The 20,991-nt window shown below is 47.1% G+C and overlaps 1 protein-coding gene across 5 annotated transcripts in view; it reads right to left on the minus strand.

Annotated features, from left to right (window-relative positions):
* Window positions 1-1,918: 1,918 nt before the first annotated feature.
* Window positions 1,919-20,991, minus strand: part of POSTN (periostin) — a 31,899-nt gene continuing 12,826 nt past the window's right edge. Inside the window, exons 10-23 of one of the 5 annotated variants that reach the window (XM_054586575.1) lie at window positions 20,701-20,849; window positions 17,926-18,062; window positions 17,219-17,349; window positions 16,716-16,846; window positions 16,507-16,609; window positions 16,326-16,393; window positions 15,582-15,627; window positions 12,613-12,693; window positions 10,299-10,390; window positions 9,515-9,602; window positions 8,811-8,888; window positions 7,940-8,023; window positions 3,646-3,687; window positions 1,919-2,664 (exon numbers count right to left, since the gene is read on the minus strand). In XM_054586575.1, the coding sequence (XP_054442550.1) occupies window positions 2,627-2,664; window positions 3,646-3,687; window positions 7,940-8,023; window positions 8,811-8,888; window positions 9,515-9,602; window positions 10,299-10,390; window positions 12,613-12,693; window positions 15,582-15,627; window positions 16,326-16,393; window positions 16,507-16,609; window positions 16,716-16,846; window positions 17,219-17,349; window positions 17,926-18,062; window positions 20,701-20,849 (1,268 nt within the window). In that variant the 3' untranslated portion in view covers window positions 1,919-2,626. Of the gene's footprint in view, window positions 2,665-3,645; window positions 3,688-7,939; window positions 8,024-8,810; window positions 8,889-9,514; window positions 9,605-10,298; window positions 10,391-12,612; window positions 12,694-15,581; window positions 15,628-16,325; window positions 16,394-16,506; window positions 16,610-16,715; window positions 16,847-17,218; window positions 17,350-17,925; window positions 18,063-20,700; window positions 20,850-20,991 lie in introns of all 5 variants that reach the window. The other 4 variants (XM_054586576.1, XM_054586572.1, XM_054586573.1 and 1 more) reach the window with 4 other exon arrangements.

The raw sequence follows: 20,991 nt of genomic DNA on the forward strand, positions 1-20,991 counted from the left end.
GCGCTTACACGTTAATTAACGCAAGGAAAAGCCGATCGATCAAGGCCGCGTGTCAACTGTGATTCTCTTTATAGACCAGCCTAGAACGCGCGGTTATGTCTGGCGACAGAAAGCCGACCGGCGGTGGCTGGGAGACATGTGGTATCAGCAGGAATCTCTGCAGAGCGGTATTTCTCCGGGTCCATGCTGGGGGCCTTGCGCAAGGGGAATTTGTTCTAAAATACAGACATAAGTTGGCTGCGCTCAAACCCACTCTGTGCCACTCCCACAGACGACAGTGAGAGAACGGGCCGCGGGCGGGCGGGGCCCCGTCAGCCCAGCGTGTTGGCCACGCCACGCGGGGCCCGGCGTGTGAGGGGTGCGTGGTGCCTTGACCGCCTGAGTTAGGAACACAGGGGGAGACAAGGAAGAAAGTCACGCGAACGCATCGAGCCTCCTTTCTTTTTCATATGAAACGAGAGATAAAACTCCTCAGAATCTTTAAAGGATTGACTATCGTGTGTCACCTGCCTCTGCAGTTTGTAGAAAGTGAGTAGGATTGATACTTATGTATATGTATTTCAAGTTCTTATTATGTGGTTTTAAATTATTCTTCATTTTCCTGTATTTTCATATTCTTGCATTATGACTTTATTTCTATTTGACTAATTACCCCTCTTTTTTTCTTTAAATGTATTTATACACATCACTTGAAAGACTCTGCACTTTACCAGAAAATGGGCTGGATTTTGCATGTGTACGAGCCCACACTGATTTCTTTTTTCTCCTACAGTTAAAAAAAGCGCACCTGTAAGTTCCAAGTCTTTGAAAGGCCTCAGCCTCTCCGCCTCATTCCTACTATCCTGGATTACGATTTTCAAAGTCCAACCATCATCAAAACCCTGAAAACTAAATGAATAACTATATTTGCCGCTTGTCTATTCGGTCAACTCGCAGGTTTCCAGGGGACCGTGGCCAGCTATGTGTTGGATGGCCGCCGCCTGTGTTGGTAATAGTTTGGTATTTCCTGCCCTTCCCTCGTGTCCCCCTCGGCGGAATGACTTTGTGGTCGTGGCCACCCCCATCAGGTGAGATGAAGTCCCCGGACGGTGGACAGTGGGTACAACATTTCATTTCCTGGCAGGGGCTCTAGATACGGGCCACTGATCGCACCACCGCCCCAGACTGGGAAGCCGGGCTGGGAAGCCAAGGCTCTCGAACGCGCCTCGCCCGAGCAGCGCTATCAGAATTGTGTGTCCCGCTTCCTCACCCCAACTGCTCCTCGGATGAAGGCCCAACACTTTCAGCGACCCCGACAGTCTTCTGGGTCCTTCGGCGGTTCTCCGCCCGAGCCTCTGACCCAGGCCGGGCAAGTGTGGTCCCGGTGGCACCTTCCGCCTGCCCTCCCTCAGTCCCACCGCCTCCCCGCGACTGACTTCCAACGCGCGGCAAGCTTTTAGTGACAGTCCCCACCAGTTTCCCGGCAGTGAGAATCCAGTCTCTTAAATGCTCTTATATCAACCAGTCCAAGCAAGATGGCTCTTGTCGGGGTCTGAGTAGCTCAGTTGGATACCATTGTGGTTTGCAGCCAGTATCCCCCCCCCCCCGCCTTGGCCCTGCGGTGGGCTCCCAAAGGAGTCCAGCCGCGGTGGCGAGCGCCTCCGGGCCCTCCGACGTCTGGCCCGATCTTAGGGACAACGGCTCGCTGCGGTCATGCTTGTGCGGTGCTGCTCAAGGCCGCGGCGCATCGCAGGTTATTGATGATTGGCTTCTACCCTTTGCAGACAGTAACTAATTGATCTTTTGATCTTGACAACTTAGTCCTGGAGTTATAGTAGGTGCTCAGTTGATGTTTAATACTTGCCTTAGTGTACAATGATTCTTTTTGAACACAACCGTTAGAAAAAATCAAGGACCACTACATTTATTCAACTTCCTTTAATGAGTATTTGATATAAAAAGAGGTATAAAGTCCTGTTCCTAGGTTCAATCCACTAATTAACTTAAACCTTGAGTTTTATGAATTACCCAACTTGGAGTAATTCTTTTTATACCCAAAAAACAGTTTGGTTGACATGTTTGAGATAAAAATATGTATTGCAGTAAGCATATGACAAACATTTCAAGAGTACAAAATGAGCTGTAGACATAATTTACCAGTAAACCCACATTGCATTAGAAATGTGCAAAACCTTTTGATGTAAAAGTTGTGTTTGTTTCCTGAGCACCCTTTTCCATAACTTAGCTTCCTGTGGAGAAATGACTGATCACCTGCGCTTTGGTCTACCCACGAAGTTAATTCAAGGCTCCGCCTTCTGAATGGGGACACAGCTCGGCCCTCGGAGGCTGAGCTGTAATGGGGCCGGCGGCGGGATTTTCTCTGGTGGGTCCCAGGGCTGGCCGGGGCCTTGCTGTCACGCGGGAGAAGCCGGACAGCTGTTCCGATTCTCTGGGCTCCCCCCCGCAGGGGGCTCAGCCCACGCTTCCCTCCTGTTCCCCATTCAAACACAAGTGAAGTTTGCTTTGGGCTGTGGTCAGTGGTTGCTTTGGGGGGTGCGGGTTCTTTCCTGAAGTCACGTGGCGCTTGCTCCTAATCTTCCCTAGGGCTGGGGGCAGGGTCGTGTAAACGGTGTCGCCTGGTCCCGACTCACTGAGAACGGTCTTCCCTCGATCGCCTTCTAGACCCTGAGGAGGGAGAAGGGAGAACGTTAGGCTGTAGATGCGAGGCATCTTTAGGGTTTAAAAATATGATATTCGATGCATCGCTTTATCTGCAAAAGACCCTGTTTCTCATTGGAAGAGACTTCAGATCATCCTTTCTTGATAATAGCCTTCATTTATAATGATGAAAGCAAAGCTATCCTTTGTTCAAAGGTATATGAAAATGATCATTTAAAGTGAGCATTTTGGTTCTTTAGAAAATTTAAGTTCCTGATAAATTCTTTATTAGAAAGTCATGACTTAACTTCAAATGCCTGTTTCAGATTAGCTTCAAATCAAGAGATGCCTGTAACACATTTTTGAGACTTGCAACTTCTTTAGACTATAACTATGTAATTATTTTAGAAATTCCAAATACATATTTTATTCTAGGTCCCACAAGGAGAATCTTTGATTTTTGAATGTATCAGAATGTAAGGTAACCTAATTAGAAGCTCAGAAAATGCACATAAACATAGTTATGAAAAATATAGTGTATGGGTGATACGTACACACATATATATAATGTACACATTACATCAAAATTTTGTACACGGTGATACTAGCAATTCCCTCACGTGTACGGCGTCTGTGCTTCCCACTACAGACCCAGCTCCAACAGTAACATTTCACGGCATTCAGCACCTCCTCTGCACGCTTTCCCGCGGCTCTGATATTTAGGGATTTGTTTTCATATTAACTCGACTTGAGTCTTCCTCAAGGGCTTAAAGCATCTAGCACTTTAGATGAGTAGAATTGCCTTTTTCTCAATATTTAGTATTCTTAGATTTTACTAATAATGCAGAACATGAACATTATCTTCTTCTTGTCACCAAAATACTTTGTTGCCCTATTGGCTAATTTTTCTCTCCAACAGACAACCAAGTCCAATAAAATATATTAAGCGCTCTTCTTAACGTAACAACACGTCTCGCATACGGGCATTACTGTAGTTAATCCACTTACCTTGAGTTCTTCTGTTGGCTTGGACCTTCCTCACAGGTGTGTCTAAAATTAAACAGTTGGAGTTAGCAAAACTTTGAAATGGAGGCTAACATCAGACAGGAGACCACAGTTAAGCGGAGAAGCATAAAGCTCTAACTAGACAGCACACGAGTGTGCAGGTTTTCTGGCGCGGGGGTGGACCTCACACCCAGGAGACTCTTGCCCTGCGGCGGACAAACCGGAAGCTTGTTCCACGTGTCACCGTGAACGTTCCCTGTCTGCAAAGCATCCTGCTTCCTGTGGCACCTGGAGCCAGGTCACGCGCCACTTCTGCACAGAGTGAACATCGTACATGATGTTTTCACCCTTTTGGTAAAAAGGCCCGTCTTTAGGAGGGAGGGGCGTTGTCTTATGTAAGGCTTAGCGGCCGTCTCTTCCCCGGGGTACTCGCTCGGTCCTGTTTGCGGTGCTGTCCACCTCTGCCTCTGTGACCATCCCTGTCAGCTCGTCCATGGCTCCGCTCCGGCGCGGGAGGGCGAGGAGACGGCGCCGGCCGCCCCCGAGGACCCTGGGAGCGAGCGATTCAGGAGACGCACGCCAGCAGGCCCCCGGGGTTGCCCGCCCATCCTACAAGGCCACTAAAAAGTTAACTAGTGAAGAATGATAAAAACCTTCATTTTTAAGAATATCTAGTGTCTATAACAAGGCAGTTTGGGGCTGTTAATGTTGCAAAACATTTCCAAATTCCCTTGCTTTTCTTTTAATTCACCAATCAGATCTATCCGGGAGGCTGAAGTTGCATTTTCATCCTGTTGGGCGTTTGAGATCAAAGAGGTTCCTACAGCGGCTTTGTTTTTCTGCTCGCCTTTACTTTTTCTCCAAATTTTGACTTCTTGTTTTTTTATAAATCTATTTTAGACAAGTCAAAATTCTTTTGTTATATATATTTTTTCAAGTCTCTGATATTCCATAAAAGGTGAAGCATGAACCTGTCACCAACAGTAATTTTGACTCTACGATTCCATGTAAAAAAGAGACATTTTGAATTTCTTCTTAAGAATTCTATGTCTCTGTGGCAGATTCCCAACATGTCATTTCTCCCAGGACATACGATGCGTATGATTTAATGCCACGTTCGTGCTATAATAAAACAGAGCTGTGGGAAACCCCCTTAGATTAGATAGCGGGGTGCAGTTCGTGCAAGATAGCAAAGTCTGAATTTCAGAATATGCCCGAACTGATAAATTCTCCTTACCCTCAGATTTACTCGGTAACAAAATATGGCTTATAGAATGTTGCCAAGACAAGACGAATCCAACCTTAAAGAAGCGAGTAGGATCATTTTTCTAGTGGACTTGTTAAATTGGAAATAAATTACCGTACACCTTAAAACAAGCTCGGGGACGTCCTTACGGTACTTTTCAAAGCTGGCACTTACACTTGGACTTTCTTTCACACACTTGACAGCAACCAACTGATGGGCGTCCGGTGAACTGATTTGTTAGTTTATTGCTATTTTGCTATGATGATATTGCCGTAGGGGCTCACAGTGGCAAACCGGCATCTTTAGAGGGAGGCGCAGGGAGGCGCAGGGAAGCGCAGGGAAGCGGAGGGCCGCGGGGGGCTCGCCCTCTGCCAGACTCGGAGGAGAGAGACGCGGACACGCATCCCACAGGCCGTGGCAAGGCCCGCCCCGCTCAGGCTTCATGGAACGCGCCAAGGGCGCCCGCTCAGTTACTTGCAGGATGTTCAATTTTATGTGACTATTACTTTGGGGATGTAAAATAGGGTGGAAAACATCCCTGCATTGATCAGGTTCGTGTTAATCGGCCAAAACGCCGCTGATCGCGGACACGACTGGGAGCTTGCCTGGGCCGGGCCTTATTCCAGTCCCTTTCCGCATGTTAACTCGTTCAGGCGCGGGCCACATTGCTGCCTCCGGCTTTCAGAAGAAGGCACAAGAGGATCGGCGCCCTCAAGGGAGTTTGGGTCGGAGCCCAGGGCGGGAGTCGGATCCACGACCTGACCCGCTGGCCTCTGAGGGGGCCGTGAATCGTTACGAGTTACACAGGTAGATTTGTCAAAACCTCCGTGACTTTCTTCAGTTCCTTTCTTCATGTTTTGATATTCTTCCCTAATTACTTTAGTAGTTTTTGGTAGATGCAGCTCTGCCTAAGAATAGAAAACTTTACGCATTTTGTGAGGACATTTTTTAGTTAAGGGCTCTGAAGCACGTTAGTGACAAATCACTTTGTTCGCACCAAAAGGCCATGATTTAAATCATAAAAAATTAGTCACTTAGTCATGACTTAAACGATGGAGAGGGCGCGCCATTCCCCCAAGTGCACTAGACGCACCGCAGTACGAGCGACTCGGATGGAAATCTCCGAGCTTAGAGGTCAAAACCATCGTCTGCATGTAGATCAAGGATCTGTGCTCTCAAAGGGAAACAGTCCGTCTTGCGTGGTGCGATTTTTATTCACACCAACTCCTTTGTACCTCGGTGTCTCCTGAGATCAAGGCGAGAAAGCACAGGACTCAGGGACGACGCAGGGACTGCGCAGGGGTGGGGGACGGCACTGCCGCGCCCGGCCCGCGCCCAGGGGCCCCAGACGTTCGGAATACACTGCTGGGGAGAAAAGCCGCGGGCGTGTTTGGGTAAAAACCAAAGGCGTGGCCGTGTGGAAGGGATGCTTTACAGATAGACGGGCAGAGAAGCCGTCCACGGGGAACGGAGGGCCGCGCCCTGCGGTGACAGACAGACGTTTAGGAAGCATCTAGGGACCAGAAGTAGAGTATCATAGTCTCAGCTGGAAGCAGGGTCATCCCCTCCTCTTGGCTGAAGCGATCCGTCAGGAGTGAGCTCAGGGTTTATCGGGGGGCTTGCGAACAAGAGGTTTTTAACGGGAAGAGAACACACTTACCTGACGTTCGAGCTTAAATACATGAAAACAGACACAGCTATAGCTACTAACTGACGCATTCTCTAAAAAGCATTGCTGCTCTACGAAGCTGCTTAAAGTGGCAAGGACTCAAAAAAAAAGAATTCAATTTACTCTTCAAGATGTCTTCGCATCTTCCCCCCAGTTCTTACTGTTTTACAGGTTAGTGAGCATTTGGAGGTGGGGGCGCGGACTCTGAGCTAGAGCTTACGGAAGGAAAGCTTGGCTCCGTCTGAGCTCTGGCGGGGCCGCCTACGCCCTGCAGTTCAAAGGAAATCTTGCAGGGTTCAGACACCTCGCTCCCCACCGAGGGGAAATGCAGTCACTGCTGGGGTAAAGGTTATTTATCGTTGTTACTGCCGAGCAGTTTTAACGCTATACAAGGGATTCTCTCTGGGTTAAAATAAGGAATAAAGAAACAACGATTACACATGGTCCCAGGATAATAATGTATATTTTCTTGGATAGAGTGATGCGGTTTTTAAAATTTTGAGTAGAAAAGCCATCTGGACCATATTTTGGATAAATACTAAACTTTGGTTGCGTTTTCTCAATTCATAGTATATTGAAGAAGAATATTTCATTCTTTGTTGTAATTTAAATACTTGTTTCTCTAAACTGGTCATTTAAATAATTCTGTCATTAATACAACAAACTAGATATTCATTTATTCAAATAAAAATTGTCCAAATTATATTGATAACATTTAAGGTTTCTTCAAAATAGTTGCCATTTAGAGTCTGCATAAGATTTTGAATTCTTTTTTTTTCTCTTTTGCTTTTAAAAGTAGGTCCTTTTAATGCCATAGACAGAGAACATTCCAGAGAACATTCCATACTTTAAAGATTAAGATTAATTTCATATGCAAAATATTTACATTTCCAGGGCTAGATTATTGCTCAAACTGTTAGAAGAAACAGGTACACATTCCGAAGAAAAGAAAATTAATAAATGCATTGTTTTTTTTTAGATCTATGAGCTTAAAAATTCCATAAACATGCCTTTTATTATTGTTGAGGGGGCAGTGAATACATTTTTTAAAAACATAAAAATATGTCAATTTGGGTTTGTTTAAATCACTACCAGTTTAAAAGTTGTCCCCTTTCCCATACTGAAAATATCCTTCTAATTACGTGCATCAAAGCAAAAAAATATTCAGTGCCCCCGAAGCTTGACACTCTACTTTTTAAAGACTGTTTAAACCGCTAACCATTTCTCTACGAACACGAGTGAAAGCGCCATCGGACGAACCCATCTGTTAGGGCAGCGCGGGACACCGACTTGGGGGGAAGTCGCGAGTGCTCAGTCTTTGAAAAGTTGGAGAACTCGGTCACCAGACCTGTTAGCGGGTTAGTCGTTTCCCTTTTACTAACCTCCCTGAAGCAGCCTTTTAATTTCTTCATCTTCAAATAAGTGGCCATCACCCCCTTCAATGAATTTGGTGACTTTGGTGACCTCTGAGAGGATACACGTTTACAGCGGAAATTGGTTTATGTAACAAAAAGACAGGAGACGTGACATGAGGGATAGCACACCTGCCCGACGAGGAATCTGGGACCGACACCTGGTTCTTTCTGTGTCGAGTGTGTTTTAAAAAAGCCTCACCCGAGGATGTGTTTATAGAGAGGGAGGGAGGGAGGGAGGGAGGGAGGGAGGGGGAAACATTGAGATGAGAGAGAAACGGTCATCGGTTGCCTCTCGCTTGTGCCCCGAACGGGGACGGAACCCGCACCCTTTTGGGCGCAGGATGATGCTCCAACCAACGAAGACACCTGGCCAGGGCTGGCGCTGGTTTTTGATAAACCAATTATTTTATAAAGCTGGGGAACAGTCCATAACAAATACAGGGTCCAGCAGAACTCATGCCACTGAGTGTGGCTGGCCCGGGTACATGAACGTCTCGTGCAAGATGGACAGCAGTTGGAGCATTTCACCTAAAATGTCACGTGGTGGCTTGAGGGTGATATTGTTACGTTACAGAAGGACACGCTTAGGATTTTGTAATGAAAGATTTTTTTAGGTAATAAAAATGGGGTGTTCTTTGTGCCGGACCCCGGAATATAGCCGATACGGCTGCCGTTTAAGTGTCGTTCTCTATGTCTGCATTTTTTCCTTACGTTGATATGGAACTTAAACAAAGAAGTGACACAGAATAGAAAACGTGTACGAGGCCTCACAGGTTGTTTAGACTTTGGTACAGAGAGCGGAGGGACAGTCATATGTGTATGTTTTTAGAATGCTGACCTTCTTGCAACAATTTCTTCAGAGTTTCTTCTGTTTCCCCACCACCGGCAGAAATCCTAGTATATTTTATCTCAGGACCTAAAGAAGAGACAATTTAAAAAGGTCGAAAACAGAGGGAGGCAAACTTCCTCCGCAAAGAGCCAGGTGGTCCGCATTTTAGGCGGCACGGCGTGTGTTGCAACTATTTGACTTTGTCACATCCTGGGAAAGCGGCCACCAACATGATACAAGTGCGCGGCCACTCTGCACGCCGGTAACACTTCACGGCAGAAGCAGGCGGCAGGAGCCGCAGCTGCTGATCCCTCATTCAGACAAATACGGAGCGGCTGTATTCCGAATGTGTAGGCTAATATGTTGGTGGGGAACTAGAGGCAACGTTTTCCTGAAATGAACTGTTTTACACAAACTTGCATGTGTTTTGATACGTAGATGTGTACGCCTTAAGATTAATAGAAAACCAAAGATGAGGACGGCTTCGATTCTAGGACATAATCATACATTACATAACACGCGTGGGACACACATAGTGAGAACAAATGCTTACAGATTTGTCTATACATTTCCAACGCAGAGAGAACACGTAGATGACATAATTAGAATACTATTCCATCTGCCAGAAGAGAAATGAAGCCATTTGCGTGACCACCCGAGGTTGATCCTGAGAGTCTGGGCACAGCGGGCCCGCGCGCACAGCTAAAGGTTACCTGTCACGATCCGCTCTTCCCGCGTCTCCTCCTCAGTTATTTCCATGGGCACCCCATCGATGATGGTGGTGTACTTTTTAATAATTGGCTCTGAAAGCAGGGGGAGAAAAACGTGTTTAGTTTCTCCGCTACAGTGTCGGAACCGCCACAGTTTCATATTTTAATGAGAAAATGTATTTCTGAAAACAATACCATTTAGAATCTACTTGGAATCATTTCGGGGACGCATCTCAAATACATTCAGATCCGCAGAGGTCTACACACTAGTCCCCGTGTCCCGACTCTCGGGGGGGGCAGCCAAGGCAGCGGGCGAGCTACCTCCCTGGGACACGTGTGTGTCCCAATGGGCGAGGGCGGAGGGCCAGCGAGGACCCCGGGAGGAGCCCCGCCGTGCTGGACGGGAGCCGAGTGACAAGCTGACAGCGGCTGCCTTGCTAGTCTGCTGCAACGGCCGTTCTGTCTTCAAAGTCCCCGACGGCCTTGAGTTGACAGCGCTGTTCCCCTCAGACCCCACGGCCCCCACCGCCTGTGCGGGAGCGGGATGGTCGTCTGGGGCCTGGGGGCTTCGCGGTGCAACGAATCCCCACCAGACCCCGTAGAGGTAAATTCTATTTTACCGGACAGGCCACTGAGAGCCCACGATGGAGAAACGTATCCCCACAATTTGTATGAAACAAAAGCCAAGGGAAAACAAACATGCGTGTGGAATATAATTAAGCCAACGCCACTGGAACGTAACCGCAGGAATCCCCACCAGGCACCAACCAGGAAATCTACGTGACACATCTCCGTGGGTCACTTCCGTCGCCGTTTCACCTTCTTTAATCGGCCTGAATCCAGGTCCCCCTTCAAGGGTCACCTTGGTTATTGTGGGTCCTGGGGCATCGTTGTGGGAGACAAATCATTCTGTTAACGCGGCCCTTGACATTTGCCAGGACGGGGGATTTATTTCCACATTTGATGTTACTCAGACGTGAAAATGGTTTCAGGCTGTATGAATCCAGCTTTCCACGTTTCCCATTTTCTTCAAATTAGGAAGTACTTATGAGAACAAAAAGACTCAGTCTACGGGCGGTCTACTAAAATTACTTTCTTCTTCATTAGCATTGGAGCGGACATGACAATCCATCCATTCGTTCACAGCTGCAAAGTATGGTCACACAGACTATGTGTGGCTATACTTTGTGAGTCGTGCAGTAGGTACAAATTTGAGCTGCTCTACTATTAGCTAGTGTGTATCTTGATTGTCTATTACTCGTTCCTTATTAAAAGTATAATTTAATTTTAATTACTCAGTATCTTACACTCTTTAATTTAACAGGCATAATATTGAACAAATTTCAAAGTCCCAACTTTACGCCTAATTTTAAGATACTGAATTTCAGGTTTTATGGGAAAATGAATTTGAGTACTTATCTTCTATATGCAAATGATGCCCAAAAATCTACTAAGTAATAGACAGTCCTTCAAATGCAAAAGCTAAATGTGTTGCATTTGACTTGCAAAATGATTTTGCTCCCATAGAAAATCATTTTGAATGTTAGAAAGCCGATTATAACATTAGTTCATCACGACTATCTCACAGAGGAGAAGAAAAATAAGGTTCAGTACATTTAACTCACACTGCAACGCCTTTGAACAGCTGAGGGCAACTATGTTTGTGGATCTTGGAGAGATTTGCCCGCTCAGAAACCGTCAATGACCCAGGGTTAAACAGTGGAGAACAATTTAGGATAATGGAAACAAAGACACAGTTCTCTCAAACAGTAAATATTTCAGACTATGCTCTTCGATCCATGGGGCTCAGGGAAACTGCGTGTGAAAACACAAGGCCAGGTTTTTAAGGCGCTGATACTTCAAAAGGAAACTGTGCTCAAAAAGAGTAAGCACAGGAAAGAAGCGCATAAACCATCCCAGTCGACATTTCTTTCAAAGAACCTAAACTGATATGTCAGAAATATTCAGAAATAGTTAAGCTCTAGGAAGGTGAGGTCTTTCATCAAGAAAGTTTATGTTCATATTTGCACCCAGCGTCTGGGAGGTTCGTAACAGGCACGCGAGCTGCTCAGTGAGCGTGTGCTGGACTGGCCAGCAGTTGATTTATTCTTCATTCAAAAATATGGTTAAATATCAGTTTTTAGCATAAGAAACACCTCACAATTGTGCCTTGCGGTCTACTGGGTGAGAAGTCAAGAACCCTCCATAAACCTGCAAAGCTGAAAACCACGAGAAGGGACGGCCAGGGCCACGTGAGACGGGGACAGCGGCAAACAGCCACGGAGACCAGGATGCGTCAAGGCAGCGCACGAAGATGCTGACACGTGGAGCTAAAGAACGTCTGAGGCCTGACTAGGATACGTGAAAGGAAGCGGGTGTCAGGGGTGTCGAAACTGGCTGGCACAGGCAGTCGGGGGGGCGGGGGGAGCGGCGAGGGTCCAGCGGGCTGGTCTGAGATGTCTGGGGAGCGGTTCAACCCGTTACGCGTATACAGTCGGTAAGAATATGTATGTGCTCATATACGTAAGGTCAGGGCTGGAGTGAAGGTTTCTAAGGTTTGACTCACTGCCCCAGCTACTTATTCCCTCTTCTGTGTCTGGTTGTCTGGTTTCAAACTATATCATGCGCGGCGGTCACTTTAAAAGCTTCCGTCAATACGCAGCTCCTGCGCCCTGTCCCGTTGTCGGGTGACAAATGCCCGCACTTTTTGGAAGCGCTTCATGTCACAGCCCCAAAGAGAGCCACGTGGGAGGCGGGACCTAAAGCTACGAAGGCAGGGCTCTCTCTGAAGGGGCCTGGCTGCCGCGGAGGCCCTGGGACCGCCCCGCTGGGGAGCAGCCGGCTGCTGGGACCAGACAGGTCGCGGAAGCCGCGGGGCTTCCTCGGTGCAGGACAAGCAAATGTACTGAACGCGTTAGGGCGGCGCCGTCTCCTCTGCCGCGCCGCCTGCATTCCGTGCTCTCCCGCGACAGAGGCATGCCACCAGTACGGAAGGACTTAGCGTGTTAGTTTCAAAAAGAACGGAGGCACATTCGTAGAAGCCAGCCCGCAACATGGCCTTTCTCCCAGTAAGAGGAACCATGTGTAACACCGGTTTTTACCTTCGGTTTTGATAATAGGCTGAAGACTGCCTTCAATCACTTTAATTTTTGGTTCCACAACTTTGGTTATAATTTTAGTTGCTGCAAGTATAGAAAGTGGAACATAAATGATGTTTACATAAAAAAAAACAACCTGAACAAAATGGTCCCTTTTTTTTTTGGTCTCTGCTGGGACCTGTGGTGTCAGACACAGCACTATGTTGAGGCAGCAGATGCAGGAAGTACTCAGGGCGCACTATCTAGGAGCATCTTCTCATGTCCGGACAGGGAGCTCTGAGGTCCGGGGACTTGGATTTGTTCCAGTGAAATAAGGACCCACTACGTGAGGAATTCTACCTAGAAATCTACCACTGTGAACTGCACCACTAAAGGTCTTTGCCTTCTTTTGTACTTCTTGAAAATATTAGCTGCATTGCAACAGAAAACAAATAAACATGATTAATTTCATGCAATTCATAATACCTCAAATTGCATTCTTGGATTCTTTCTCAGGGAGAAAAAAATTAAAAGAAAAGGAGAAACTATTTGTCATGCATTTTATGACAGTAATCTAGAGAGGAAAATGTGAAAAATAGCTCAGTACACTGAAAAGTACAAATAAATCTCAGCCAGCCAGATAGGGGCTCTAAACAGCAAACATAATATGATCAATGTTTAAGCTACAGTTTGTCTTTTATTTGTAGCCTTATCATCATTAACTGTTTGTTTTAATTTCAAGGTATGTATTTTGAGTGTATGTCATCCGCCCACCTGAGACAGCAGCCGACTATTGGGTTGCCTTTCGCTTGTGCAGATCACATGGAAGCGGGGCCACATCAGCAGAGCTGCTGGCTCCGTGCCACCTCGGAGCCCTCCAAAGAGGGCTCGGGTAGACAGCACTGCGCCAGAGCCCCCCGCGCCGCTGCGACAGGGGACGCGGGGGCCCGGTGTGGGTTCCCGTCTCGCTCGCACCCCAGGCCTCCGAGACATTTCGCTGAACCGACTTCTGAGTTACGGCGGCTCCAGGCCTTTGGGGGCCATGTTTCAGCGACAGCCGGTTTCCCGTCTTGAGCTCTCGAATCACAGAGCTCCGGCCTGCGGGTCCCGCAACGGGCTTCGCAGGGCGACTCCCCACAGGGGAACCTCTGCCCGAGGGCAGCCCCGGGGGCAAGCCCGCTGCCCCTGGCGGGGTGGGTTCACTGTTTTGTCCCCAATGCCTACGTCACGTTAAGGGATTTGAAGTTTCGGGCATTCAGTCGGTTGTTAGTTTTATTTCGACCCTGCTTTCCTGAAGACTTAAATAGTTCTGACAGGTCACGGGCTGAGGATTCAATAGTGATTTCATTTCTCTTTACTGCAAATGTTATATGTCTGGCAATGCTGCCAAAGACCATCCCCCACCCCCGCAAAAAAAAAAACAACTTTAAATGTATGGTATTTGGGGGGACAAGAATAATATGCAGCAAAGGAAATTAAAGACATTTTAGAGACCCGTCAACAAAGAAACATAAAAATGAAATCTTCAGTTTCGTTAGTCTCTACCTCTCCTTGACGTTCGTTTCTAACTGCAGCACCTCCATCGGGGCGGAGTTAAAGAAACATTCGGCGTCCAAACGTGAGCCTCAGAGCTCTCCAGAGCTCGGGGTCGGAGGTGGCATTAGCTAGACTCTCAGACTTTTATCTAGTGGGACATCCTCAGGGAGTGAGGATCCAGTTTCAGCCAAGGCACATAAAAGGATATGAGACGCGGGCTCAGTGTTAGCAAACTAGTGCAGGGACATATATGGCAAATGGCAAACTCATCACGGGAGAAGTAGGACAAGGAACAGTAGCGCAGCTACATGTGCGTCCTCAGTGCAGAAAGATGACATCACATCCCATGAATAGAGCCCACAAGGAGTCTCTAATTTCTTATGATGTATATCTTCACAATACTGCATGCTTCTAGGGAAGCGTATACCGTGCTGAATCACAACTATCCCAACTAAATCTTTAAACAAGGCTGAGCTGGCCTGACGCGGGATTGGCAGACGTTACCATGGCGCAGCTGAAATCAGCAAGAGCAGCAGGCATTTTGTTTTGCCCATTACATTGTCTTTACTTCTTTTCCATATCTAATGTGAATCTTAAGGAAAATTTTCTTAACTGGAGGACAGAGGCTCCTGGTATAGAATGGAATAAATTTCTAGCCAGGATAAATGGGGGAACTGGGGTCTTGCTTTAGCTGCTACAGCATTTTGAGCGTTTCATTGCAGAGTCAAAACAAAATGAGAAGGATTTCTGTTTTGACAGGCAGAGGAAGGAAAGGAAAATGCAAAGGAGGAAAAGTCACGCTGAAAAGAAATACCGGAAATTAGGTCGAGGAGAATGAAACGCCCTTCACCCTGTTACACGGAGGTTTTACTTTGATAATCTGGCAGAGTTGGGGCTGAAAGAACCTTCGGATCTAGAAACGTGATGTTCACCACCTGGCCAATATTCTCCTCCGCGGTCATTTTGGCGGGGAGAGAGTTTTTTAACCTTCAACTCGTAAACTCTAGGATTCTGTGGCCACGGGGTCCCGCCCCGCCTTCAGGGGCCTGAGGGCCAGCGGCTGGAGCGGGCAAGAAATCCCTCGGTGATGTTGTTCCTGCGCCCCCCACATTGGGACCGTCAGGCAGCTGTGGGGTGCCATCTCTCCGGGGCACCCTCTCCCCTTCCACCTTCCTGGGCCTTGTTTCTGCTTCTCTGCCAGACTGGCTGTTCCATCCTACATCTCATCGCTCCTGCTTTGGGGTGAGTCGGGAAGAGGGCTTGGAGGACGCAGCTCAGGCTGAGAGGCCTCGTTTGGACCTCAGCTCTGTTTCAGGTGGGATTAAATAGGCCGTTGTTTGGAATTCTACGTACCAGATTATCAAGAGTCTCCGTGTGTAATTGCATAAAATTACTATTGTTATGATTTTTTAATTAGCCACGTATATGTGACAAATAAATATTCTTTGAATACTTACTGTAGACGGTCATGGGGATTTCTTTGAAGGTGCTGCCACGAACAAACTGAAAATGAAGGCTTAGATTTAGGAACAGGAAATGTAGTAGTTGTAGCAACAAGATCATGCACTGCTGTACTTCTTACTGACACAAATAAAGCGAAGCTTTCATTACACTGAACGGAAGTGGAGCCTTCCTGTGAATCAGCTTCCAATTTCCTGCTATGAGGCAGGTGGCCTAAAAATGACTGAATTCGTTCCTCAGCCTCAAAATTATAGAATAATTAACCCAAAGCTGAATAGATTTACAAAGTACTTTTTTACATGTTTTCTGACCGTTCGACCCTATAATAATAAAGCAGCAAACTATTCCTTTGCCTTTACCTATTGTGATTAGTGACAACTTTTTACAAATAAATACTTTATCTCTTCCTTATATTCAGTAACAAAGACAGTTGAGAATAGAAAAGTTGTATTTTTTTAATATCCATGTCTCATCTGCCCCACTGGACTGTAAACTTTTTGAAAAAAGAGCCGTATCTGATTCAACTTAATATTTCACGTAACACTTAATACACTGCTTGGCCCCAAGTAGATTTTAGTAGATGTTTGTTGAATAAAGTCATAAAGCATTTATGTCCTTTCTTTACAGGTGTTGCCTAATCCATAGAGCGCAATCCCTGCCTAGTGACCAGCTACTCAACGCACACATTTCTAGTCTCTTATGTTCAACACATTATAAATGAATCCAATAATATTCTGTACCTTAATTTGGATGTATTTGATCAGTTTATTAAGAATATTCAGCAGCTGATCATTCCCAATAGGTGTGTCTGTGAAGAGGAATATTAAACACATGTTGGCAAGAATGCGTGAAATAAAAATCTAGGTTTCTATTAAAAAAAGAAAAAGGTCGAGTCTATGAACGAATTCAGCGACTGCCAACCTGCTGGGTAGAGAAGCTTATCTACGACGTGGATGACGCCATTTGTTGTCATGATGTCAGATTCCTTTGATTTCAGTTCATTCACCAGAAGCGTGTCGTTCACCTGTCAAAGCAGGGGACAAAGCCAATGAGAAATGTCATGAAAAACGACCGTTACGATAAGCAGATGATGAAGGAACGCTCTCATAACTTCTCTCCAGAGAACTTACTCCTTTCAGATAGATTTTGCTCCCTTGCGTGGTCTTCAGGATGTTAGTGACACCAGGTTCGAACCCCTTTCCGATGAAAACTCCGGGAGTCAGGTGGTAAAGGATGATGTTTTGAAGAGCATTTTTGTTGCCTGGGGGGGGGGGGAATGTACCTATTTAATAATGTGTCATCTTCCTTTTCGACATTTGGATGCTCTGAAGACTAAAGAGAGGAAGATTTGTCTCTATTTGTCCACACTGTAATTCCTCACGCCATTGATCTCTCAAGTCGACGTCAATACATAACTTAAGTGAACATCTGGCCCAACAAGATGACTGTAAGCAGCTAATTAAGAATATGAAGGAGGGACCCTCCACACATACTCAGTGAAAATAAAGGAAACTAAGGGCAGACAAGAAGAAGAAAAAGGAGGCATCCCTGAGGCGGATGTGAGGCGGAAGCCCTGGAGGAAAGCGTGTGATCCTGAGACCAAGGGGCAAACGTCCGGGTCCCCTCTACTCACGAATGAGAATTTCCTTTTCTTCATTGGTCATCCCCTTAAAGGCGTCGTTGGTTGGGACAAATAAGGTCCAGTCCCCAGGCTGTGTCAGGAGGTCTTTCAAGTCTGCGGCTTCTAGAAGGCTGAGGAAGATGCTAAACAGAAAGGACACGTGTTTGTTCTGTTAGATTCGGATCTAGGTGCCGTATGCTCGCCCCCAACCCACGGAGTAGGAGATTAACCACGTGTTGCAGAGGGCACGGGAAAATTGCTCATACATTTTCATATGTTTCAAATGCCATTTACATGTTTAGAAAGTTTTATCATAAGGAAATAATTTAAATGCACATAATGCTTTTTTAAATTTCCCAAACTCTGGTTTTGTCCTCTAAAACTTGACAAGGCCACACTTTTTAACAAATAAAATGCATGGTTTTTTTTTTCATTTAATATGCCACTAACTAGCCTTTGTGTTATTATATATTATCATAAAAAAAACTTATAATAAACTTGCAAAGCGTAGTTCAGTTGATAAGCTTGCTTGTTTCACTCACCAGATTGTATCATGGTGCACCAGGAAGCAAACTAGTGTGGAGAACATATTTTCAGTTTGAAAACATGTCCCTAGACTCCTTACTGTAAATTCTCTTCCCGGCACTCCTAGCTCCGAGGGGCTTTCTGGAACCCCGACTGGGAGCCCCCGCCCGGCCCCGCCCCGCCCCCGGGCTCACCTGAAGCGCTTGTCCTGCTTTAGTCTGTCGTGCAGGGACTGGTCTGCGGGGCTGATGATCTCGCGGAAGATGTGGATGACGCCGTTCCTCCCCTGCTTGCTTCCTCTCACCATGCAGGAGTTCTCAATGCAGACAGCCTGGCCGGGAGAGAGACGTGGCTCTGCATTCCCGCGTTTGGCATTCCCTCTGAGGGCACGGGGCCTGAGGGTGGGCCCGGGTCGGCCCTCCCAAGAGGGAAGCCGAGCTCTGCGGCCAGAGGAGGCGGCCTCTCTCCCCTGCTTTTAAGGTCTTGCACACCCTGACCTCACGCTCCTTACGCCACCAGGCTCTGTTACTTGTCAAGCTCCCCCGCCCCACCCTGTGTCCGGTGCGTAGTTTTGTGAGTAAGGAACGCACGTCCCATAGAATTCCATTCTTTGCTGCCACCCTCGTCCCTCCCGACCATCCCGCCCACCCCCTTAGGGGACTTTAACCCTTCCGCCCTTAAAGACCTTCTTTAACCAGAAGTTTCCTGACGTCAGCCCTGCTTGTGGTCTTCAGAAATATTTACTGTATTTTCTTAACAGTAGGATCCCATCAATGAGCAGTGAAATCATTGATTTAGAGCGTTTCTAAACAAGTAAAGGCATTTGTGTAACTCAGGGCGCTGTCCCTGTCCGCCGTCCTTTAAAATGCCAGCCTTGGAACTGCGGGACTGGAGCGAGCAGCTCGGTGCCGCGAGCAGCTGGGGGTGGTGCGCCTTCTGTGGGACTGGAAGGGCATGGGATTCCTGGGCAGACACCCGGCAGCACCGCTCGTCACGCTGATTCCGATCAGCAACACTTCCTAAAACGTTTTCCTGAGATAAAGTACATTGGGGCCATTTTCTACAGTTCAGATACCTTTACGTGATGATAAACGTTTATCTTGAAAGCCACTCAAAAGAGATTCAGTTGCTGAACTGTGATCTTGCAGCAAAAGACCATCCTACGAATTTTGATTCTATAGGAAAATTACCTCGTAAGCGGTAAAGAACTCTAGGAACTGACGTGTAAAGGGCCAACAGACATCTGAGAAGATGTTCAGCATCACTAACCATCCGGCAAATGCAAGTCAAAGCCGCAATCAGACAGTACTCATACCGCCAGTCCGATGGCTAGTATCAGAAGCTCATACAATCAGGAAGAGGGGTATCATACGGCCCAGCAACCCCTCTTCTGGGTATCTAACCAAAAAAGTTGAACACATCGATTCACAAAGATAGATGCGCCTCTATGGGCATTGCAGCAGCGTTGACAGGGGCCGACACAGGAAGACAAGTGAAGTGCCCTCCCAGAGAGGACTGGGTAAAGGTGGGGGCGCACATGCAGGGGAACACCCCTCGGCCAGAGGAAAGGCAAGACGCTGCCCCTTCAGCAGCGTGGGCGGACCTTGAGAATATCGTGCTAAGCGAAGTCAGTCAGACTGAAAATGTTAAGAACCATCTGACTTCACTCATAGGTGGGATATAAAACTGAAAGCAATAAACGAACAAACAAGCAAAACAGACAAAGGGAAACTCATAGACACAGACAGCAGCGCGCCGGTTACCGGGGGCGGGGGGAGAGCGGCAGGGAAGGGTGAAGGGGGATCGAACACACGGCGGCAGGAGAGCGTTCAGCCGCGGGCGGCGGGCGCACAGGCCGCGCACAGGCCACGCGCCACGGAGGTGCACGCCTGAGCCCCACATGGTCTTACCGACCAGTGCCTCCCCAACAAATTTAATTTAAAAATAAATGAAGCATATACCTAGAGTAAAATAAAGGTCAACGAAGGTGCAGAAAAAAGGGAGCCTCGTGTACTTTTGGGGGAAATGCAAATTGCTGCAGCCACTATGAAAAACAGCATGGAGCTGGCTCAAAAAAGTAAGCATTGATCTACCGTACGGCCCAGTGACACTACTTCTAGGGATTTCCTCCTATATATGAAGAAAACAAAAACACTAATTCAAAAAAATATATATATATACCCCTATGTTAATTGCAGCATTAGTTGCACTAACCAAGATATGGAAGTCCATCGATAGATGAATAGATAAAAAAGATGTGGTACCTTTTCTGCAATGGCATATTCGCCATAAAAAAGAATGACATTTTACCATTTGTGACAACATGGACGGACCTAGGCGGTATTACGCTGAGTGAAATAAGTCAGGCAGAGAAAGACAAATAGCACGTGACTTCAGTTATACGTGGACTATAAAACAAAACAGAACCAACAAAAACAGGCTCACAGAAATAAGGATCAAACAGATGGCCCCGCGGGGCAGCGGCCGGGAGGGCGGGTGGAAAGGGTGAAGAGGTCACGGTCAGCAAAGCTGTGGCCGGTCTGCCCAGCGATGGACGGTCGCTAGGCTCCGCGTGGCGACCACACTGTACGGGGTATGAATGTCGACGCGCTGCATCGGACAACCGAACCTGATTTGTATACCAATGACACTCAAAGTAAAAGTAATAAGAACCTTATTCGAGAGAAGTTTTGGTGGTTTCTGGAACTGAAATAAGGGATCCTTTGTAAGAAAGTTATTTATAAAGACACAAATGCAAATTTTCTGCATTATTAGCACACAGCGCTCTTGGTGCGATTTTCTGCCTTCCCGCACGTTCCTCAGTTCCCCGACCTCCGGATCTATATTAACTTCTAGCACGTCATAAAAATATTGTGGGAGACATTTGCTGTGACAGCGTTCTCCGAGGAAGGCAGGCCGTTTGCCGCCCCGGCCGGCATACGCGCTTCCTGTCGCAGTGGCCCACTCACCGTGCGGTACACGAAGACCCTGAGCTGCTTGCCCCCGACCGTCTCGAGCCTCTGCCCGTTGTAAAGCTCGCTCAGGCCGACCTTCACTTTCAGGATGTGGTTCTGCAGAATCAGCCTCAGGAGGCGCTGGTCCAGGCGCAGGGTCTCGTCTGCAAATAAGTTTTTCCGGGGAAAAGGTGATTTTACTTAGAAAGCATTCACGTTGCTCCTGGTAGGAGAAAACCATGAACATGGGCAATTCTTCTTATGGACGTTATGGATCCTACGCTTGAATCCTATGTGAGTCAATGA

The sequence above is a fragment of the Pteronotus mesoamericanus genome, unplaced genomic scaffold (assembly GCF_021234165.1).
Source record: "Pteronotus mesoamericanus isolate MK-2021 breed Mesoamerican mustached bat unplaced genomic scaffold, CSHL_Meso_final contig_94, whole genome shotgun sequence".
NCBI lineage: Eukaryota > Metazoa > Chordata > Mammalia > Chiroptera > Mormoopidae > Pteronotus > Pteronotus mesoamericanus.